Source organism: Astatotilapia calliptera, chromosome 4 (assembly GCF_964374335.1).
Source record: "Astatotilapia calliptera chromosome 4, fAstCal68.1, whole genome shotgun sequence".
Classification (NCBI taxonomy): domain Eukaryota; kingdom Metazoa; phylum Chordata; class Actinopteri; order Cichliformes; family Cichlidae; genus Astatotilapia; species Astatotilapia calliptera.
In genome coordinates this window covers 14,398,285-14,417,500 of record NC_137425.1, presented here as the reverse complement: position 1 = coordinate 14,417,500, position 19,216 = coordinate 14,398,285, and the positions used below count along the sequence as shown (strand labels likewise).

General features: G+C 43.3%; 3 protein-coding genes across 3 annotated transcripts in view; 2 read left to right on the top strand and 1 right to left on the bottom strand.

Moving 5' to 3' along the window:
• Positions 1 to 5,084, top strand: part of LOC113020754 (glycerophosphodiester phosphodiesterase 1-like) — a 5,686-nt gene extending 602 nt beyond the window's left edge. The window contains exons 2-6 of the mRNA XM_026164968.2: positions 396 to 571; positions 1,451 to 1,556; positions 1,747 to 1,839; positions 2,161 to 2,372; positions 2,601 to 5,084. Of these exons, the coding sequence (XP_026020753.1) occupies positions 396 to 571; positions 1,451 to 1,556; positions 1,747 to 1,839; positions 2,161 to 2,372; positions 2,601 to 2,748 (735 nt within the window). The 3' untranslated portion in view covers positions 2,749 to 5,084. The remainder of the gene's footprint in view (positions 1 to 395; positions 572 to 1,450; positions 1,557 to 1,746; positions 1,840 to 2,160; positions 2,373 to 2,600) is intronic.
• Positions 5,085 to 5,556: 472 nt separating this feature from the next.
• LOC113020752 (MAPK regulated corepressor interacting protein 2-like) lies at positions 5,557 to 9,091 on the top strand. Its single transcript, XM_026164965.2, has 5 exons — positions 5,557 to 6,087; positions 6,196 to 6,265; positions 6,712 to 6,851; positions 7,664 to 7,753; positions 8,716 to 9,091. The coding sequence occupies exons 1-5, from the start codon at positions 6,033 to 6,035 to the stop codon at positions 8,784 to 8,786; spliced, it is 426 nt and encodes a 141-aa protein (XP_026020750.2). The 5' UTR covers positions 5,557 to 6,032; the 3' UTR covers positions 8,787 to 9,091.
• Positions 8,610 to 18,377, bottom strand: trap1 (TNF receptor-associated protein 1). The gene is made up of 18 exons (XM_026164964.2): positions 18,156 to 18,377; positions 16,934 to 17,104; positions 16,771 to 16,853; positions 16,549 to 16,689; positions 16,037 to 16,108; positions 15,753 to 15,913; positions 15,544 to 15,653; positions 15,381 to 15,454; positions 14,100 to 14,255; positions 13,755 to 13,875; positions 13,599 to 13,668; positions 12,689 to 12,836; positions 12,405 to 12,590; positions 12,128 to 12,266; positions 11,962 to 12,047; positions 10,600 to 10,745; positions 10,441 to 10,513; positions 8,610 to 10,055 (listed from the first exon to the last, which is right to left on the bottom strand). The coding sequence occupies exons 1-18, from the start codon at positions 18,274 to 18,276 to the stop codon at positions 9,954 to 9,956; spliced, it is 2,160 nt and encodes a 719-aa protein (XP_026020749.2). The 5' UTR covers positions 18,277 to 18,377; the 3' UTR covers positions 8,610 to 9,953.
• Positions 18,378 to 19,216: the final 839 nt, after the last annotated feature.

Here is a 19,216-nt window from a genome sequence, read left to right as displayed (position 1 = left end):
CTGAGACATGCTGTCGCTGTTACTTTTGCAGTAAAAGCAGGTTTTCTTGGTGTTTTTCACCTGCTTTTGGGGGGGGGGGTTAGAAATAAGTGGAAGTAGGTCAGACTCATCTTGCACCTGATTCTGCTCCTGTGCCGTTTATAATCTGATGCCATCTTTATGATGAAGATCTGCTCTCCATCTCACAATGCCTTCTCTTCCTAGCATCTATCCAGATGCCTAAACCTCTGGATGAAATGCTTCTTTTATTTCAACAGGCTGGTTTTCAGCTTTTTATGAGTATGAAGCAAAGATAAAATCTTATCTGTCTTCTGGACAGCAGAATTCATCCATCCATGTATATAATCATACATTGGTTCACACTGTATCAGTCTGTCCCATTACATCTGCTCTAGGCTAGTAGGAACGGGGCCACCGGAGTGGAACTGGACCTGAGTTTCACAGCCGACGGAGTCCCAGTCCTGATGCACGATGAGACCGTGGACCGAACCACCAATGGGTCTGGACCAATCAGCAAACTTCAGTTTGTTCAGCTCAGGAGACTCAATGCTGCTGCTCACCACAGGATGAAGTAGGCTGCCTATTGATCAGTGATTCAAGCGTGTTTAGGCTAATTAAAAAGGGGAAAGTGTTTGTGAACAATAAGCTGCTCAATGTGGAGTCTTAGAAGTGTGTTTCACCAAAAGTTCACAGTTTTAGAAATGCAGAAACTTTGGTTCTCTTTTTGTCTTTTTTTCCTCCTTATTTTTGTCTATATGTGTATTTTTCAACAAAATGATTTAATAGTGCATCTCTTTTCATAGACGTAGAATAAAACTAATAGAATGTACACAGTTGTGGTCAAAAACCTTACATACACTCATCATGCTCCAAAAATGACACCTTTATTCTCGCGTCTTTCCACACGGATGAGTCAAATATCTTGTGGTTGCAAACCTGAGAACACTATACCAAATTTCAGGCATGGTGGTGGTAGCATCAAGCTCTGGGGCTCTTTTGCTGCCAGTTATACTTGTAGATTGTCAGTTCAGTCAAGAGGAGTGGTCAAATATCCAGTTTGAGTTAGAAGCAAGAAACTTGTTTATGGCTACCAAAGGCATCTGTTTGAGGTGCAACTTACTGCGAGCATTTAACCAAATATTAGTGGGTGTGTATCTATACTTTTGACCGTGTGTGGATTAGAGAAAATCCAAAATAAATTCAAACTTGTGCACCCACTTCTTGCTTTCAAAGTCATTAAAGATGTGTAATGTGAAATCATCCTGGAAAAAGAACAGCTCAAAGAAATCATATATTTATGCTTACAATGAGACATTTATGCTCATTGTAAGCATAAATGAGTTGATGCAAACTTCTGACCACCAGCTTTACACAGATGTAGTTCATAGACCAGTAACCAGTAAGAACAGGGAGTTATGTCAGTTTTCCAATGGTTTCTTTTAATTTGCAGGGACAGATTTAATGTAGAGAAGGTTCCAACTCTGCAGGAAGCTGTGGAGGAATGCATCAGGCACCAGCTGACCATCTTCTTTGATGTCAAAGGTCAACCTGATATGGTACTACATACACTAAGCGCTAACCTAACAGGCTTATGGATACATTACTCAACATACATACAAGGCTCTCGAAGAAAAGAGAAAAACTACACGCTAGCTGAACTAATGCAATGATTGTAATAAAAAAAGAAAGAGACTGACGTTACCGCACAGTTATAGTACTTGTGTTGTTCATTCCCCTGCTTTACAGGCTGTATCAGTGCTTCATAACATGTTTAAGAAGTTCCCGGTGCTTTACAACTCCAGCGTCGTTTCCTCCTTTGAACCCAAAGTCATCTACAAGGTAATTCAAAAACTCCTGAATTACACTAATCATGAAAATCAGTCAAAAACAACTCCAATCATAACGGTTTAGGATAATGTTTAGGAGGAGGAATTCTGTGAGTGATTTCAGCTTCTCGTAATCAGCCTCTGTTTTATGGAGGCAGTGATGTCATTTTGTGTGGCAGTGATGGGCCCTGCTGAGATTTATCACCCAAGACTTTCTTGCTCACCACCGGTACAGATTGAATTCAATCCACTGTTTTTGTTTAAACGAAATAAAAGGCTCTACTAACTACTAAAACCTGCACTGTGTTGACCTTTGTCCTCTTCTGGTCCGCAGATGCGTCAGACTGACCCCCACGTGATCACAGCTCTCACCCACCGGCCCTGGAGACTGAGCCGTTTTGGAGACGGCACGCCTCGTTCTCTGTCGACGTGGAGCCAGTTGTGGACCGGTGTTCTGGACGTCTTGTTGGACTGGGCCCACCATCGCGTACTGTGGAAACTTTGTGGGATCTCTGCCATTCTTGTGCAGAAAGACTTCATCTCACGGTAATTGAGAGTTGACAGGTAGTTTATTTTGCCGTAGACTGTGTTGTTGCAGACCAACGGTGACCAACAGGAAGGTGGTTTTGATTCATCTGTTACTCATAAATGATTAACTTCATATTTAGTGTTTAAAAGTACTGTGCAAAAGTCTCGAGCCACCTCTCGATTTTTGAAATATTTTTGCTGCGTGAGAATTGCACAATTGAGTTTGTTCTCTTTCCTTTCAATCAGGGACTATGTTCAGTATTGGGCAGAGCGAGGAGTGGAGGTGGTGGGCTGGACTGTTAACACTGCTGTGGAGAAGGAGTACTACCAAAACCTGCTGAAGATCAGCTACATGACTGACAGTCTGCTGGAGGACTGTGATCCTCATTATTGAGCGATACCACACAGCCACACACACAGAAATCTTCCAGACTTACAGGTTCTCAATATAACCAAATTAGATCTTAGAAACTCGTTGGTTTGACAAAGGGTATAATTAAGAAGTGCAATCATTCATTTCTACTCCTGCGTACAAGTAAATAAAAACCATACCCGATTTAAAGTGGTTAATCTCCCCTTCAAGGCAGCCTCCTTAGGAAGTCCTCTTGCTCTTCCATAAATCTCCTCTGTGTCAAAATGGTGACCCTTCAACTTGAATTCCCTCAGAAATCTCAGGACATTACAGTACACCTCAGAGTGAACAGTGTCAGCCTGGGATGGGAACAGTCACAGCTCAAAACCTGCTCGGTGCTGCAAAAATGATGAGCGTGCGTGGTGTGTAGTGAAATCAAAGAGGCACAAGAACGAGTGGTCACGACTGAAGTGCTGCAGCGCCTCACAAGGAGCTGACTTTTAGGTGGCGATCAGTCAGATTCATAACCAGTGCAGATTATTTTTAAAGAATAGCAACACACGTCATTTTTCCTTTTAATAATCCTAAAAATCGTATATAATAAAGTGAGAGTGTTGATAATACTGAAAGATAAATTATAAAATGGAATAAAGCTAGAAGTTTGGTGCTAGCTAATTCTGTGATGGCAACCAGTTCCACAGAAATACACCGGTTTACAGTGTTGTGCAAAAGTCTTGAGCTAACACTTGTTTCTTTATATATCTTTGAGTAATCTTCAGGAGTAGTTCCCAGGCTTCTTGAAGGACATTCAAAGCTCTTCTTTGGATGTTTCTGCCTTTTGTGTCAAGACGCTTCAGTAAAGTTGAGGCTCGAGCTCTGCAGAGGCCGATCCATGATTGATAGTTTCCTATTGTATGTTATCCATGTTGTTTTTACTGCATTGGGAGTGTGTTGGATCATTGTCATGCTGTCCACATCATTCAGTCCAGTTCTTGTGTAGTTCAGCATACCTCCGCCTTTTCTCCTCTTTTCCCTTCCTTACAAATGGCTCCGTGACCGCCGTCCTTCCACCGAGACCATTTGTGATGAGCGTTCAGTGAACAGCAGACGGCTCAACTGAAGGTTCAGATGCATCTCTCAAGTTCTGTATCAAACCTGAATTTTCTTTCCTATGTCTTAAGAAGATGACTTTCACATACTGTTCATGTACTGTTCCTGCTCATATATATATCTGCAGATGCTGTAGATATATATAGTTTTTAGAAACTACTACATCTTCTTTTATCCTGCACTTGTCCAGCTTCCTCAAATGCTGTAAGGACCGGCTGCACACCATGCTGGGATTTTTCCGTTTTTGGCTGTTTGGGAATCACCTTGTTGGTGCAAAAATACTTTTTTATATCTGCTAGAAAGAAAGTGCCTAAACACACAATTTCAAATGGGTTCTTTGCAAAGTTGTCTGTTATGTGTAGACACATACAATAGGAATTATTCATAGGTCAAGTGTTAAGTCCCTTAACAAAAACAAACAAACCGAAATTATTCCCCTGAAAATGATCAGGTACAAGGACTGGACTGAAAATGAGTGAAAAAGCAGCCAAAGTCCAAACAAAAACTTTGAAAGACCTTCAGAAAGCCCAAAGAACTATTGCTCAAGACCACCTTTTGAAAACTTCCAGTAAAATCTGACTCTTCTTCTAGTTACCTGTAGCTGGCACACAGGCTATACAAACATGCTACACCATGAAGGAACATGTGCAGACTTGTCACCTTTATTCTACTGCCGGCAGTAACACCTCCACCTCACCTGAACCAGGGATAAGCATTTTCTCTACCTGCTGTGCTGCTGATCTTCCACAGGTTTTACTGCACCTTTAAAGAGACAACAATGTATGTATATAGTGGTTACATAACATTTAGGCATCATATTTACTGCTTGTCATGATGACATTGTCATAATGGTAAAAGATCTCATGTCACTGCTATGTGATGTTTATTTAATCCTGCAGCTGCACAAAAACACAAGAAACTGTGCTGCATGTAAGACAGTGATAATATGGGTTAATTGTACAATTCAAAAGTGCAAGCAGAAGCACCAACTCAAATATTTCTATATTGTTTTAATGCGTGTGTCAATAAAAGAGGGTTTTGTTTAATCTGAGAAAAAGTGGGTCATGAATCATGCGAGGTGACACACGCAGAACATCTCATTCATTACTGTAACTCATATTTATTCCTCTGATGTTTCAGGTGTGTTTCTGTGTCCAACTGCTGCTAATAGTTTCATTTACAGGGTCAAAGTTTGCTTTCTTACTTTCTTAATGAACACTTGAGTTGTACTCGTGTAAAGATAAGTAAAAATATATATATATCAAAAACAGCAGTATTTGTTTTGTCTTTAACTGCAACACATCTGAGATACAGACATCGAAAGATTTGGAAGTTTTTTCCCCTTAAAAGGTTACAGAAGAAACAAAAAGGGGCCTTGGTATCGAGAACTCCCGCCCGGGCTTGGGATCGACCTGGTTACACTCTGACTGAGAACCAGGACGCAAATAAATATATTTCAATCATGAATTGACGCACTAATGGTGCGAAATGCTGCAAACAATATCAGACCAACGCACAAAATTAACTTTTTAAGCCTCAGAATTGAACTGGGGGAGAACTCCCACAGATGTGTTACTGTTGGTGCACCTGTGCTCACCTGTGTGTACTGTAAACACAGACATCGTTGGCGCATTTGCTGCTTGTTGAAGCACATACACGTCACTCATCTGACCCGATTTTAGTGTCTTATTCGTCACAGTGAGGCCGAATCATCGCGATAACGTGAAATCATCCTGCCTTTTCGCTCTCACCTGAGGCAAATTAGTGAAACAAGCTTCATTACACCTCTGCAAGTCTCACTTCACACTCGGGGGACGCTGTCGCTTTAAAGCGCCAAAGGAGGCGTGTAGGCACGTCGAGACGGTGACCGTGTGCGTCTCGTGTCTTACGAATGACTGCCGCTGTTTCAGGTTATGTGACATTGTGGCCGGCCAGGACACCTTAGCACCAAAGTGACTTACATTTTGTGAGTGATCGGGGCACACGGAGAGACGGGACTCTGACTGTGCACTGGTCGCTAGTTTTTGGGGTTGTTGTGTTTTTTACGCGTGGCGCACTGCTCTGCTTCACGAGGTTACCGAACAGTTTGCACACTCTCGTGCCCCAGCTCAGTGGATTGATCAGCTTCTCACATCAGAAGAGCTTCTTGGATGTACGTGCTTCGCTTCACACTTCAAAGTGTCGAACTCGGGGATCACAGGTGAAGCCGCCCGCGCATGATGTACACAATTACAAGAGGTCCCAGCAAACTGGTCACGCAGCGACGCACAGGTGAGACTGTGGGGCTAAACTATGAAGCACGGCACACCGGAAAACCCACTTTCACCTCTCCGGACTGCTGATAACAAGTTGTTTTATCCTCTTTGTCTTGCTCTCCAGGGCCCACACAGCAGCTGGACAGCAAAATCAGTGACTTCAAGCACAAACAAACGTCCTGGAATATGCCTGGGTAGGTGCACAGGTCGTGAAAGGAGACAATTGTAAAGAAATGATTGCATTATAGTCTCAGGACATTACAGATACTTTTGGTTGTGATTGTGAATGACTGTGTCCTAGCAGCTGTGGACGTCATCAGCTAGAGACCGCAGCAATTGTTCATCAGCTGATGCCTTGGTGATTGAATAAAACTCCGCTCTGATTTTCTCTGAGCTTGGCCTGCCTACTCTGTTGGGTTTTCATGATTTTTGGTTTGAACCAGCCAGGCAGACTGGCCCTGTTCATGTGTGTGTGACCTTGGATCACAAGGTCCCTCATTCAGCTGTTGTAACTTCTTACTCCTGCTTAACCAGCCTTTCTTGGATATAGGATATCACTTAAAGTTCCTGCTTGGGAATGATAATGAGCACTTTCTTTCTTGCAGAAATCAACACAGTACTTCTCTTGTCCCCCTTTCAGACTTCCCGCTCCAAAGATCGTTTTCAACCGTCCGAATGGTAAGAAATACCATCACCCTGCTCCAGCTCTGCCTGCACACAATCATCACGAAGAGAGTTTCACCCCGTCACATGAAGAAAATGTCAAGTTTGTCTCTGAGGGTAAGAAAGTGAGAGACCGTTACACCCATTCCTCACTTGCTGTTTTGTGAATGACATTGTTTTACTATCAAGATGCTAACCAGCCCCTTCTTCCCTCCAAGGCCTCACCCACACAGCTGCTCTGACACTGATAGGCACTGAGCAGAAAAATGCTCTCACGCCCACATCGATCTCCTCTTGACCCACGCTGGCACATGTGCTGAAAGAAATGACATTTCAGGCTTGGGGTTTAAATCTAGGCATCACTTTAAAGAAGAGCACCAAAGCGTTCTGACAGGATTGTTGGGTCTGGTGACCCGGATTTGAAGTTTGGGCTTCTTTTTAACATTCACAAACCCAGCAGGTCTCCAGGAGATCCCCCACTTGGCTCAGTGGTTCTTACACTGTGTGTCCTGTTGTTGGCATTGAAGCTCAGTCACAGCAGCTCATAAACGACTTGAGTAACCTTGGCACTGACTGGACAAGGGCACAAAGTAGGCCTGACACCGCCTTTCTGTTCAGGTTGGATTGGTTCTTTTCTGTTCACTGAAATACAAATTGTATAATCAAACGTATCCACTGGGGGCTCCTCAAAGTCGTGACCTGGAGACAGCTGCCAAAGTTGAACTCAATCGTAGTGTACAACCACACACACAGTTTGTGACCACGTGCTTCACTGTTTGGAACACAAACATTGGTCAGAGGTATGCCTCTGAAACAGTTGCTGGACTTTACTTGTTAGGCACTGTGGGTGTGGCCCTGGAGTGTAGGACTGGACAGAGGACATTTTGGTGTTCATGGTGGCTTTACTGACCGAAGTCTTGTGTTTTCAGCCTGGCAGGAGGTGCTACAGCAGGAGGTGGGCCAGGCTGCACAGAAAGTAGTGCATTATAAAGAGGCCACTCCCAGCCCACACATGGACGGTGAGTATAGCTACTGTTTTTCCTTTTTGTGTTATCTTCAGACCCCAAGTCTGTGTTTTTTACGCACTGTGACAAAAAGTCCTGAGATTTTATTTATTTAGTGCAAGTGTAACAATCATATTTCATCTAGCTGCAGCTCACAGGCCTGTAACTGTTGCAACCTGTGCAGAAGGTCGCACTGGTTTATAACAGCCAAATAGCATAGCCCAAAGTCACGGGTCAAATCTGTTGACTCATTCTAAAATTTTATTATAGCAATGCATAGGCAAAGCTCACACACGTTTTCATGGTATTTGTAGGTTTTTTAAATGTAACAGTGATCATAATAATACTAAGACCTCTAGCCCAGAACAAAAATCCAAAACTCATGAATAAGATGAGTCAAATAAAAATACATTAAATACAACTCGTTGGTTCTCTAACTTTTAATGTGGTGGTGTGACTGAGCTGTTGCAGTTCCGCCTTATGACCACCGGAGGGCGATGATCACTTTAGATTCCAGCAGGCAGACGTAACTGATAAAAGTCGGCAGTGTTAAATATATATCGTAGCATTATGTAAGACAGCTTGATGTAAAAGATGCTAGTATTTATTTTTGAAGTTTTTACGTTTCTCATTTCTTTTATTTTTAAATGAGATTTAAAAATGCGTTTACTTTGAATTTACTACACCGTCGCAGTTCCTCCTTGTGACCACAAGAGGGCACCGAAGACTCATTTAAAATGCTGTTGTTGCAGTTTGTGATGGTTTAGCTCACAGGTTGAGTGGATTACCTTTTACCACTGGGCTAAATGCAGCAGTGGAGTAGTGTATTGAATAGGTGGTAAGGAAAATTTTATAGATGAAGAGAAAAGCGTAATATTTAGTGGTTCTTTATTTTTCATCCTTTTGACATTTATTCTCAACCATCCACGCCATGGACAAAGATGTATCTAATGGTTTAATTTCTGTTTTCTTCTCAGACTTTGTGCCCATAGATTTGGATGAATGGTGGGCCCAACGCTTCTTAGAAAACATAGATAAGCTCTCCTGACGCTCCTCTGGGATTCGATGCTCTCGGACAGTCTGGAGGTGAGACCGCGATGACGGCTCACAAAAGAAGAGGAAGCCTGGGCGGGAGTTCTGATGGGTCAAAGTGCCCAGATGTGGTTGAAATGGACTGACAGTGCTGATAACGGTGGACAGAGAAACTCCTGAGAACCACTTGAACTTGTGCGGTCACACAGCCGTGCAGACAGACTGCACACGGAAGGATGAAGTCTTAAAACTGAGGTTCATCTTATTTTCTCTCTCACAGCAGAGATGTTACTTTGAAATGCAGTAAAATTGTATTTTAAAGAAGTTCCAGATTACAGCTTCATTTCTTTAACCGGGCATTATGTTGAATCAGTGTTTATTTGCTGACAAGACTCCATAAATCCTCACACTATCTGAAATGACGTTTACCGCTTCCTGAATGCAGCAGAGTCTCAGAGTACGAGCGCAAACCGCTGCTCAGAAACATTTTAACACCGCAAAACTAACGAGCGTAAGAAAAATGGTTCAAGCAAAAAAAAGTGAGAACAGCGAAAGATTACAAACTACCAGGCTGAATTTCAAATGTGCTGAGAGGTGAAGATTTACTCTTAAGTGTCCTTGTGGTTGAGCTGGACAACGTTTTTCTGCACAATTTGTACCTCTGAAAAACCAGATTATCTGGAAACTTAGAAGTGGCACATTTCCAAAAGGAAGACCAATAAAGCTTATAAATCCAAACTTGGAAAAATATCAGATATTTAAGATGAGTCCAGCTGGCAGCAGCACATCAGAAGTTCAGCGCTCACTGAGAAGCCTGGAGTATTCATGATGTGATTAAGAATGAGCCTGGCTGTTAACTGAAAGTACACTAAGAGTGAGTGTAATGGCAAAGTCACACTGTAACAACAGACCGGTGCAACCATGACCTTCATGTCCTGTTAATGGCAGGACCAAAGAACACAAAGCGCAGAGACACTGAAGTGTTTATGGAGAATCTTCAGGCAGTTCCTGTTTCAGCCTTCACGCCTGCTGCACCGGTGGAAATGAAAGTCTTGAGAGGGGAAAAGAGGTGGCGTATTCTTTATCAAGTCTAGTTCTCTGGCTTTATCGACCATTGAGCTGCTGCGAATGCTCCAGTCTACAGGCCGCTTTCACCAAAGCAGAGTGTGTCTGCGGGCCGCTCTCAGTGCTTCTCTAAAGCTTTGGTCAGGAGGTCGTTGAGGCGGGAAATCATCGGTCGAGGATCATCGTTCAAGCCGGCTGCGATCATGGCATTGTCATAGATCTGGAAAAAATAAAAGTAAAACTATAGAAGCTGCACTGCTACCAGTTAAAACAAATTACCATAAAATCTCTCCAGTGAACAAGCTAATGGCATCCTGCCTGCAGAGAAAGGCTGGGCAACGTTTTACACTGATAATAACATGCTTATTGTATCGGTATTGGCAATATTAGCCCTGTATTTACCAAAATTTGCAGTATCTGACAGCACTACAACGCAGCCTTTATTTTTTCATTAAAACACATTTGACATTTCATTTTTGTTCTTCTAAATATAAGGAAAGTGTTAAAAATTGTGATATGGCGTTTTTTGTTTTTTTTGGTTTAGAAATCATTAATGGAAAAAATGGGCAAAGAGCAAATAGAGATGAAATAACTGAGCACAGTACCTGCTCCAGTAATAATCCAGCCAGCTCAGAGTTTGTGTCCTTCAGTGCGAACAACTTCTTGATCAGATCGTGTCTGTGAGAAAGCAGAGCGCAGTCAGAAGAGGACAAAAACCCACTTTCTCCCACTCTCCACCCAGTACAATTTGTCCACACACACACCCTGCATTGATCTCCAGTGTGGGCTGCAGTATTTGGGCTCTCTCCTCAGCAGTGCGGGCCAGCTGCTGGGTGCGGAGGAAGTGGCGTGCGGCGCCCATTTCCAGCACTGTGATCATGGCCGGGTGGGTGTCCAGACGAGGCGTCAGCTAAAGTGCCAGAGGAGAAAATTAACTACAGCACACGGTGGTAACAAAGAGACGTTTAAATCTGTTTCTAAAGGTGCTTAACATGAAATGATTGTTACCAAAACCGAGGACAAACTGTGACGCCCATTGTTACTGGAATGTCCATTTAATGATGCAGGAAATGTGTAAATGTTCATTTCCCTTAAAGTTTTATTCATATAGCACCAAATCACAACAACAGTTAAGGTTAAACACCCTGCAAAATTACAGAGAAAACCCCAAAAATCAGGTGAGTTCCTGTGAGCAAGCACTCTGTCGACAGTGGGAAGGAAAACTCCCTTTTAACAGGAAGAAGCCTCCAGCAGAAACGGGCTCAGCGAGGGGCGGCCCTCTGATTAACGATCTTCTGTCCTCTGCTCGGACTGTCTCGTCCTTTTTGTGTGTTTTATGTTCCTTATAGATTTTTAATCACCATTTCATTATCACCCTCTGATAACATCTGTGATTAGAGCAGGTGCTACTCATACTGATCACTGTGTGAAAGAAGAGTCCCATGACCCACAAAACTCCTCATACAGAGCCTGAAGCAGAAAGCTGATTACTCCTGTAGTGATACCCGTTCTCTCCACCTGGGGTTTTAGGTTTTGTTGAGCCAAAGAAAGCCTGGTTGTGCTGAACTTTGATGTCTCTCATGTATTCACATTATAAACTGAGTCAAACTCACAAATAATCGCATTTTCAAGCCGATTTCATCCTGAAATTCCTGACGTGAAGCTTTGGAGCTTCTGTGAAGATGTTGGCTTGTAATCTGTTTACGAACGTAAAAACTAAGGTCCGAGTCGCCCTAACTGTGTCAGAATTAGTCACACTTTGCTTAGTTCACATAGAGGAAGCAAGCTTCCACATCATTGGTTTTTATTTACCGACACGACGGTTAAAATTGAGTCCGTGACAGGAAATCAGCCGATCATTCACCACAGCTCCCAATCTGATTTAACCAGCACTTTAGAGTGTTTAACTTTTCCCATCATACCCTCCTTCAGGACCTAAAGTTCACGCTCTTCCCACAAAACTTTACAAATCTACAACTGTGCAGAAAGAAAAAGGACAAAAAAGAAAGGAAACAAAGCGATCGAAGGTGCGGATAGAGACGACCAACAAGCCTCCAAGAACCCATCAGCCGAATTCAGAAACAGTCATTTCAGGTATCTCAGGCATGCAAATGTTCCTCTCTTACCTTTATGTTAGTCACACGGGGTCCAAGCGAGTTCTTCATCCAGGCCATGAGGTCGTCAGCCTGCTCCTGCGTCAGGCGCTCGGATGCTGCGAGGAAGAAAAGACGATGAGCAGGAGTCAAGTCTACAGCTGCAACAGCGAGAGGCTCTTGTGAAAGACGGGCACACCTGGCTTGCTGTCTTCATACTTCTCCTCCTTGTAGTGATCGACCACGATGTCGGTCTCGACTGAGATCAGCTTCTTCTTGTCAAACTCTCTGAGATGCAGCAGGGTCAGCTCATCGAACTGCTCGTAGCAGAAGAGCACCTGCATACGTGCACGCACGCAAATGGAGACACGGCAGTTTGTTATAGTGAAGCTCTAAGCAGCACCTGTTGTTGATTAATCAGGATAATGATCAGCTCGGGTTACCCGGCTGCTGGCTAACTCGAGTCCAAGTCTTACCTCCATGTCCTTCTGCTTCATGGCTTCGTAGTAGGGGGAGTGCTCTGCGAGATGTCTGTTGGGGGCACACAGGTAGTAGATGTTACGCGTGCCTGCCTTCATGCGGGACGCGTACTCCATCAGATTGGCCTGCTGGCCGGCCGGCAAAGCCGACGACTCGAATCTCAGCAGCTTTGCGATATCCTCCTACAAAGAGCGAGGGCACGGAGCATGACTCAGACTCAAAGTGTTTCTGCTAACCTTTAAAGTTCTGTGTCATTTCAATGCAAAGCTCTGGTGCAAACCTTGACATCTTGTTCCTGTGTGGTGACGATGCCTTCCCTCATGAAGAGGCCGTAGTCCTCAAAGAACTTGCTGTACTTCTCTGGCTCCTTTTTGCTCTGGTCCAGCAGGAAGCGGATCACCCTCTGCTGCAGAACATCACGAAGCTTCCTAAAGAAAGGAGACGGTAGAGGAATGAGCAAACATCGAGGGGAGAACAAGCGAAGAACGGAAAAATTGACTGCACGGTTTTAGTGTAAGGGGTCAGTCTTCTCGCTGATATGCTCTAGTGATGTCAAACGTCTATTTTAATGCATAGTCAAAGCACAGGTTACCGTCATGGCTTTGATTTTGCACATGCATATTTTAGAGGAGATTTTTTTGTAACGAACTATAGTCGTTTCCTCTGAGGTCACGAAACTCTGTGTGGAGCGGTTTCCAGAAGAAGGTGAGCGGTCAATGAGATGCGTGGTTACAGCCGTGTTGGGAGATAATTCAGTCCCTTTTTTTAAAACACCGTTTTAAAATGGTAAATGGTTTGTATTTGTATAGCGCTTTACAAGCTACATTGTAGCCACAGCCACCTGGGGCGCACTGACAGAGGCGAGGCTGCCGGACACTGGCGCCACCGGGCCCTCTGACCACCACCAGTAGGCAACAGGTGAAGTGTCTTGCCCAAGGACACAACGACAGAGACTGTCCAAGCCGGGGCTCGAACCGGCAACCTTCCGATTACAAGACGAACCCCCAACTCTTGAGCCACAATCGCCCCGTTAAAATGCAAATGTATGCAGATGTGACCTGAGACATGAGGGACTGTTATTTGATTAATGGAGAGTAAGTTCCACAATAAAAATACAGATATGGAGTACAGTACGTTTCCTTCATTAAACCAAACTTATTCCTAAAACAGCTGCATTACTGCTAGTGTACCTGATGAGGGCGCTCTCCTGCAGCAGCTCTCTGCTCAGATTCAGAGGGATGTCCTCGCTGTCCACCACACCTAAAAACAAAACAAAAACATTCTGCAAAGTGTTGCGTGAAGAAAAAAATACAGAGCATGCTAGAAGCATTCGAGGAGGAACAAACCTCGAAGGAAGCGCAGCCACTTGGGCAAAATGTCAGTAGCTTTGGTCTGAATCAGGACCTTCCTGCTGTACAGAGCCACGCTGGACCCCATCTCCCTGCTCACATCGAACATGGATGGCTTCTGTTGGCAAATACATTCTTTTGTCACACACGTTACAGGAAACCAGCTTCCTCGACTCAACACTGCTGAAAGGTCGCTAAAGAACAATTTATAAAGCTGTAAAGTTTACGTCATCTATCAGTACTGGACCTGAACACCAGCCGGTTTCCTAAATGAAGATTCTCACAGAGCTTTGCAACCAAACAGCAACTGAAGTAAAGTTTGCATTGCGAAATACTCCGCACCGCTTCGGGGACATAAAAGATGCTCCTGATGTTAAGCGGGGCGTCGGCGCGGTAGTGCAGAGTGTAGCGTGGCTTGTCGTAAGCCTGAGCGATGTAGCGGTAGAACTCCTCGTGCTGCCAGTCACTGATCTCCTTCGGCTCCATCATCCACAAAGCCTGAAGGAAGACAGACAGCGATTATTAAAAATTATTATTTTCATTGTCGTAATTTTAATATGTTTGTCTGAAACAGGGCTCTCTTGTAAATGAGACACTGAGTCTAAATGAAACTACTTGTATAAATAAAGGTAAAAAAAAAACCCAGTTAAATCATTACATTTCTTTAATACTTCTTCTTTTGTCTCCCACCTCCCCAGGTGCCTAAAATTCTTTAAGGAAACTGCACAACATACACAGCTACGATGTATATCAAATTTGGGCTGAGAGGTCTTTGGGAATCAGCTTGTTGGTGCAAAAATACTATTTTATGCCTGCTGTCTTTGGATTTTTATGCTAGCAACAAAATGCCACAAAATACAATATAAAACGGGTTCTTTGCCAAGTCGTCTGTTATAAACAGACACCAAGATTATTACAGTTAAATTCAACTTAACTAAATAAATACTAATGACTGACAGTGCTACCCCTCAGCCTCCTAGTAGACACACCCATGGTATTCATGTCAAAATCCTACGTCGTCTTGTTCTTAAGTTATCCCATACACCAGATTTTCGGAAAGCTTACAGTGACTTTCAGGTTGAGGTCACCAAGATTTGAACTCGTCCAGGTATTTTAGTAGATGCACCCCATGGTATCAATTTGAAGCTCCTACGTCACCTCTTTCTCAAGTTATTAAATTCACAAACTTAGGTGTCCACACCACATGCCTGTCCACCCAGTCGGGTGATGACAATACCCCATGAGCCTTTCAGGGCTGAGCGGCAAAAACTACACTTTTGAAAACATTTAATCTAACTGAATTGTTTTTTTGGAACTTGTACAACAAACTAAGGTAAAATAAAATAAAGAAATAACGATAGTTTTACTATTTGTTAGTGCCTTTTAATAAATAATTCCTAGGTCAGGGTTAAAAAGCAAACAAACAAAAACATTCTGGTTAAAATTGTCAGGTACGAGGACAAACACAAGGAGCAAACCTTTGGCTCCTTGGAGGCAAAATATCAAGAAATCAGGGGCGGCTAAAGACTTTTACACAGTACTGTACAATTGTGCCATTTATTTTGTGAGGTTGGACCATTCAGTGACAACCTTTGCATCCAAAACAGAAGAACAGCAGCTCACCTGCAGAGTGTTGAGCCTCCGTCCATTCAGAAAGATGGGGAAGCTTACAAAGTTGCTGTACTTTGTTACAACCTCTGAAACAGAAACAATAAGTACTGATGCATGAATACGTCTCCTCACTGCAGCCGTCCTACATTTACCAAAGCAGCGACAGCACTTTTACCTTTAACTCTGTCCTCAGAGGAAAACTCCTTGCAGTCGTCTTTCAGGTGGAGCACGATTTTTGTTCCTTGTTGAACGCCGGTGGCTTCAGCAATCTCAAAAACCCCAGAGCTGAGGGAGACCATGTGAAATATTGAGGATTACACTTCTGATTCACAGCAGCCCTTCTCAAACCAAGGATACCTCTCTACAGCCACTCTTTGCTCTCACCCATCTGAGGACCACTTGTATCCAGGTGCATCGGGCTCAGACGAGCGAGTGTACACGTCCACGCGGTCGGACACCATGAAGGCGGAGTAGAATCCAACACCAAACTGACCAATGATGGTGCTGCTGGCCTCCGCCTGGTTCTGAAGAGCGTCCAAAAACGCCTACAGTGGGGAGAAAGTTACAATAATGACAGAAGGAGTGAGCATCAGAAAACACGATGCTGCATTTTAAAAGCCAAACAGGAGCGCTATATCAGATAAGTAATGTCACAATGAAGCACTCACCTTAGAACCAGAGCGGGCGATAGTGCCCAGGTTAGACACCAGCTCATCCTTGTTCATGCCGATTCCTGTGTCCTGTTTGAATATAGAAATCAGTCACTCAAGAGTTAAGCTATCCTAGTGTGTTGTATCCCATTTACCAGCAGGGGGCAGTAAACCATCTCAGGGCTTCAAGTGCACTAGAAGCACTAGGAACAACCTGCTATAGTTATTTATAGCTGGCTGTATGGATCTCAGGACAAAAAGCAGAGATATGCTACTGATTTAAGTAAGTAACAATGCAAGAAAAGAGGAGGACCTGGGGTGGAGATGGGTTGCAAAGCAGCTTGAACAAATTTAGAATTATCCTGGTTAAGACTGGATACATGGAAAGGTAACAGCTGAGCCATCGGCTGGTGTTTTGCTGGCACCGAGCTCAGCTGATCTGCTAGGATTACGACTCGCTTTCTGATCTAATGTTACTCTTCCTGTTCTAAAACTTGTCCAAAACTTCTAAAGTCAGTAAACAGGTGTACCTGAATGGTGAAGGTGCCCTTTGCTGCATCACTCTGCAGGTGGATCTCCATTGGAGCCGTTTCACCACCTGCTGATATCAATTTGTGGCGCAGTTTTTCCAGTGCGTCGCTGCCGTTAGAGATGAGCTCCCTGATAAAGACCTGAAAGAAAGACAAGTCAGTCAGAGGAGAGCAGTGAAGGTAAACTGTAATGATAGTAGCTTTTGTCCAACTTTACATCACCTCTTTCTCTGAGTACAGGGACCTGGCGACAATATCCAGCAGCTTTTTGGTTTCAGCCTGAAACTCATGTTTGTGGAAACTACCTGAAAGATCAAAGGCAGAGCAACATTCAGAATTTGAGAACAAGCTTTCATAGGAAATATGTCTGCAGCTGTCCCAGTACCTTGCACAGCCTCTGTATCACTGATGATATTGTGCAGAGGCTCCTCCTCTGGCTCTTTCTCTGCTTCCTGGGTGCTGTAATAATACTGTGGGCTAACGCCAAGGCAGGCCTGCTGCGAACTCCACACCCTGGGGCGACTGCTCCACCTCTGCAGCTGTCCAACCGACAAACCTGATGGCATGACAAGTAAAGATGGTGAGGCCATTTAACAGGGAAGCAGTGGCATTTTAGATCCCTCATCATCTCTCTAATCAGGATCTACTTAACCCTCTGAGGCCACAAGTTTACCCAAACAATGCCCGAATGCTGCCTACAGCAAAACAGACCTTCAAGAAAGTGATTCATGGCTTCGTGTCATCCAGGCTTAGTTATCACACTAGCTTATATTTGGGCATTAGTCAGGCTCTGCGTTCACATCTCTTGCTTGTTCAAAATGCTGTAGCTCGACTCCTGTATCCAGGTGTACTGAGAAGCAGATTAAAGCATAGAGAGGATCGGGCTTTTGCAGTTGGGCTGTAGGTGACGTCTCATGCTACCAGGACTCACAAAGACACCAGCAAAAAGCAAAACTAGAGAAAAGTAAGTTCCGAGCAAGGGTCTGTAGTCAACATCTGCACAACCATTGCTTATTTTGGAGAGGGGGGCTCCATCTTGCTGCCACTTTGATTTGAAACAAAGCAGGTGAAATGGATTTACTCGTTTGAGCAGTGTGCATGAGCCTTCTTTCAAAAAAAAAATAAGGGTCTCACCTTTGTGTTTTTAAGTGTTTGTGTAACAGTAACGTTAAGTCCTGGTGTCCTCTCAATTGAGAACATCCTGGCCTTTTCAATTATATCTTATTTGTTTGGGTGGCCTCTTTTTGCTCCAAAGAGGCAGGAAATTACCAAAAAGGTTCAACTGAAAGACACTTTTTTTCCTCGGTTCTCAGGGGTTTATGGTATGGTACTTCTGTAAGCTTTCCTCAAAGATGGGGGATATTAAACGATAAATGAAATCTATTGTGTTTAGTGTGATGTAACCATGCAATAAAATTTATAAGCGAATCTCTTTAAATTCATTTTTAACCGTTAATCGGTTTCTACTGTAAGACACGTGAGCCGCAGGTTAGTTTATAAAACATGGCCACAAAGGTTAGCCGAAGCAGAGTTTACATTTAACTGAAATCTTGGTGCTGTCAGCTAGGCGGCTAGGCTAACTTGGCTGGCTAATAAGCACAGCTTACCTCCAGTCAAGGAGCGCGAGACAGGTCGGCTGCTCAGCCCGCGTGTAGATGACACCAGCCGCGAGCTGGCCCTCTGAGAGGAACCGAAAGCGAACCGAGCCAGCGCGAGACAGCGGGACATGCTGACACTCAGGTGGGACCCAAAGACGAAACAAATGACAGGTCAACTGACCGACAGGGACACACGCTGAACTACAGCGGAAAAAGGACCTGCGACTGCGCGCGATAATGACGCCAAAAGGCCGACCGCAATCTGCCTGATGAGAATAGGATGCTCTTTAAACTGTAAGTGCATAATTTTATGTCATAATACACGGCTAATCACCTGTGTATATTATATGTGTATATATTTATATTCATCTTTAGTACGGTTATTTATTAGAGTTTTCTGATTACTTAAAATTTAGATTTTTTTCTTTGTTCCCAATTTACAATTCAAGGTCAAACAGAATGTAAAAGTAGTGCGTTATGTTCATGCAAGCAGCATTTTTTTTTTTTTGCAACAATTTGTTACATTTCAAATTGTCAATGGCAAAAATCTGATGGTTCATATTTTTTAAATGTGAAGATTTTTCTTGATCCTGTTCTCACATCAAAATAAACTCTTGGAAACTATGAAAGCTTGTCGTTACCACTGGGGGAAAAAAATAAAACAAAAATTTCAAATTACCCATCTCCAAATTTCAAGTTTTATATTTCAATTTGTCCTCTTACCTACATAAAAATTCAGTTTTCTCAAAATCTTACCTCGAATTTTCAGGTTATTTCAAAATTTGAGTTACATTTCACAATATTCCAGTTCACATATCTCAATAACTTCAGGTTATCAGTTTAAAACTTTAAGTTACACATCTCATAATTTCATCATCTCTCAAAATTTCAGGTTACACATTTCAAAATGTTAATGTCCAACTAAGTTTGAAATGTCAGTGATCATTTGAATTTACCTGAAACCTTGACTTAAGGAGGGCAACCCCCCCCCCCCCCCCCCCAAAAAAAAAAAAAAAAAAAACCCAAAACAAACAAATTCTTCAGTGGCCCAAACAAGCTTCCACACGCAA

What these genes read in the sequence shown, in the direction of transcription:
- LOC113020752 (XM_026164965.2), top strand. Translation starts at nt 6,033, where the DNA reads ATGATGTACACAATTACAAGAGGTCCCAGCAAACTGGTCACGCAGCGA. An exon ending in GGTCACGCAGCGACGCACAG is followed by an intron (nt 6,088 to 6,195) that starts GTGAGACTGTGG and finishes CTTGCTCTCCAG; the next exon opens with GGCCCACACAGCAGCTGGAC. An exon ending in ACGTCCTGGAATATGCCTGG is followed by an intron (nt 6,266 to 6,711) that starts GTAGGTGCACAG and finishes TCCCCCTTTCAG; the next exon opens with ACTTCCCGCTCCAAAGATCG.
- trap1 (XM_026164964.2), bottom strand. Translation starts at nt 18,276, where the DNA reads ATGTCCCGCTGTCTCGCGCTGGCTCGGTTCGCTTTCGGTTCCTCTCAG. An exon ending in TACAAGTGGTCCTCAGATGG is followed by an intron (nt 15,654 to 15,752) that starts GTGAGAGCAAAG and finishes GGTCTCCCTCAG; the next exon opens with CTCTGGGGTTTTTGAGATTG. An exon ending in CTCTGAGGACAGAGTTAAAG is followed by an intron (nt 15,455 to 15,543) that starts GTAAAAGTGCTG and finishes TTTCTGTTTCAG; the next exon opens with AGGTTGTAACAAAGTACAGC.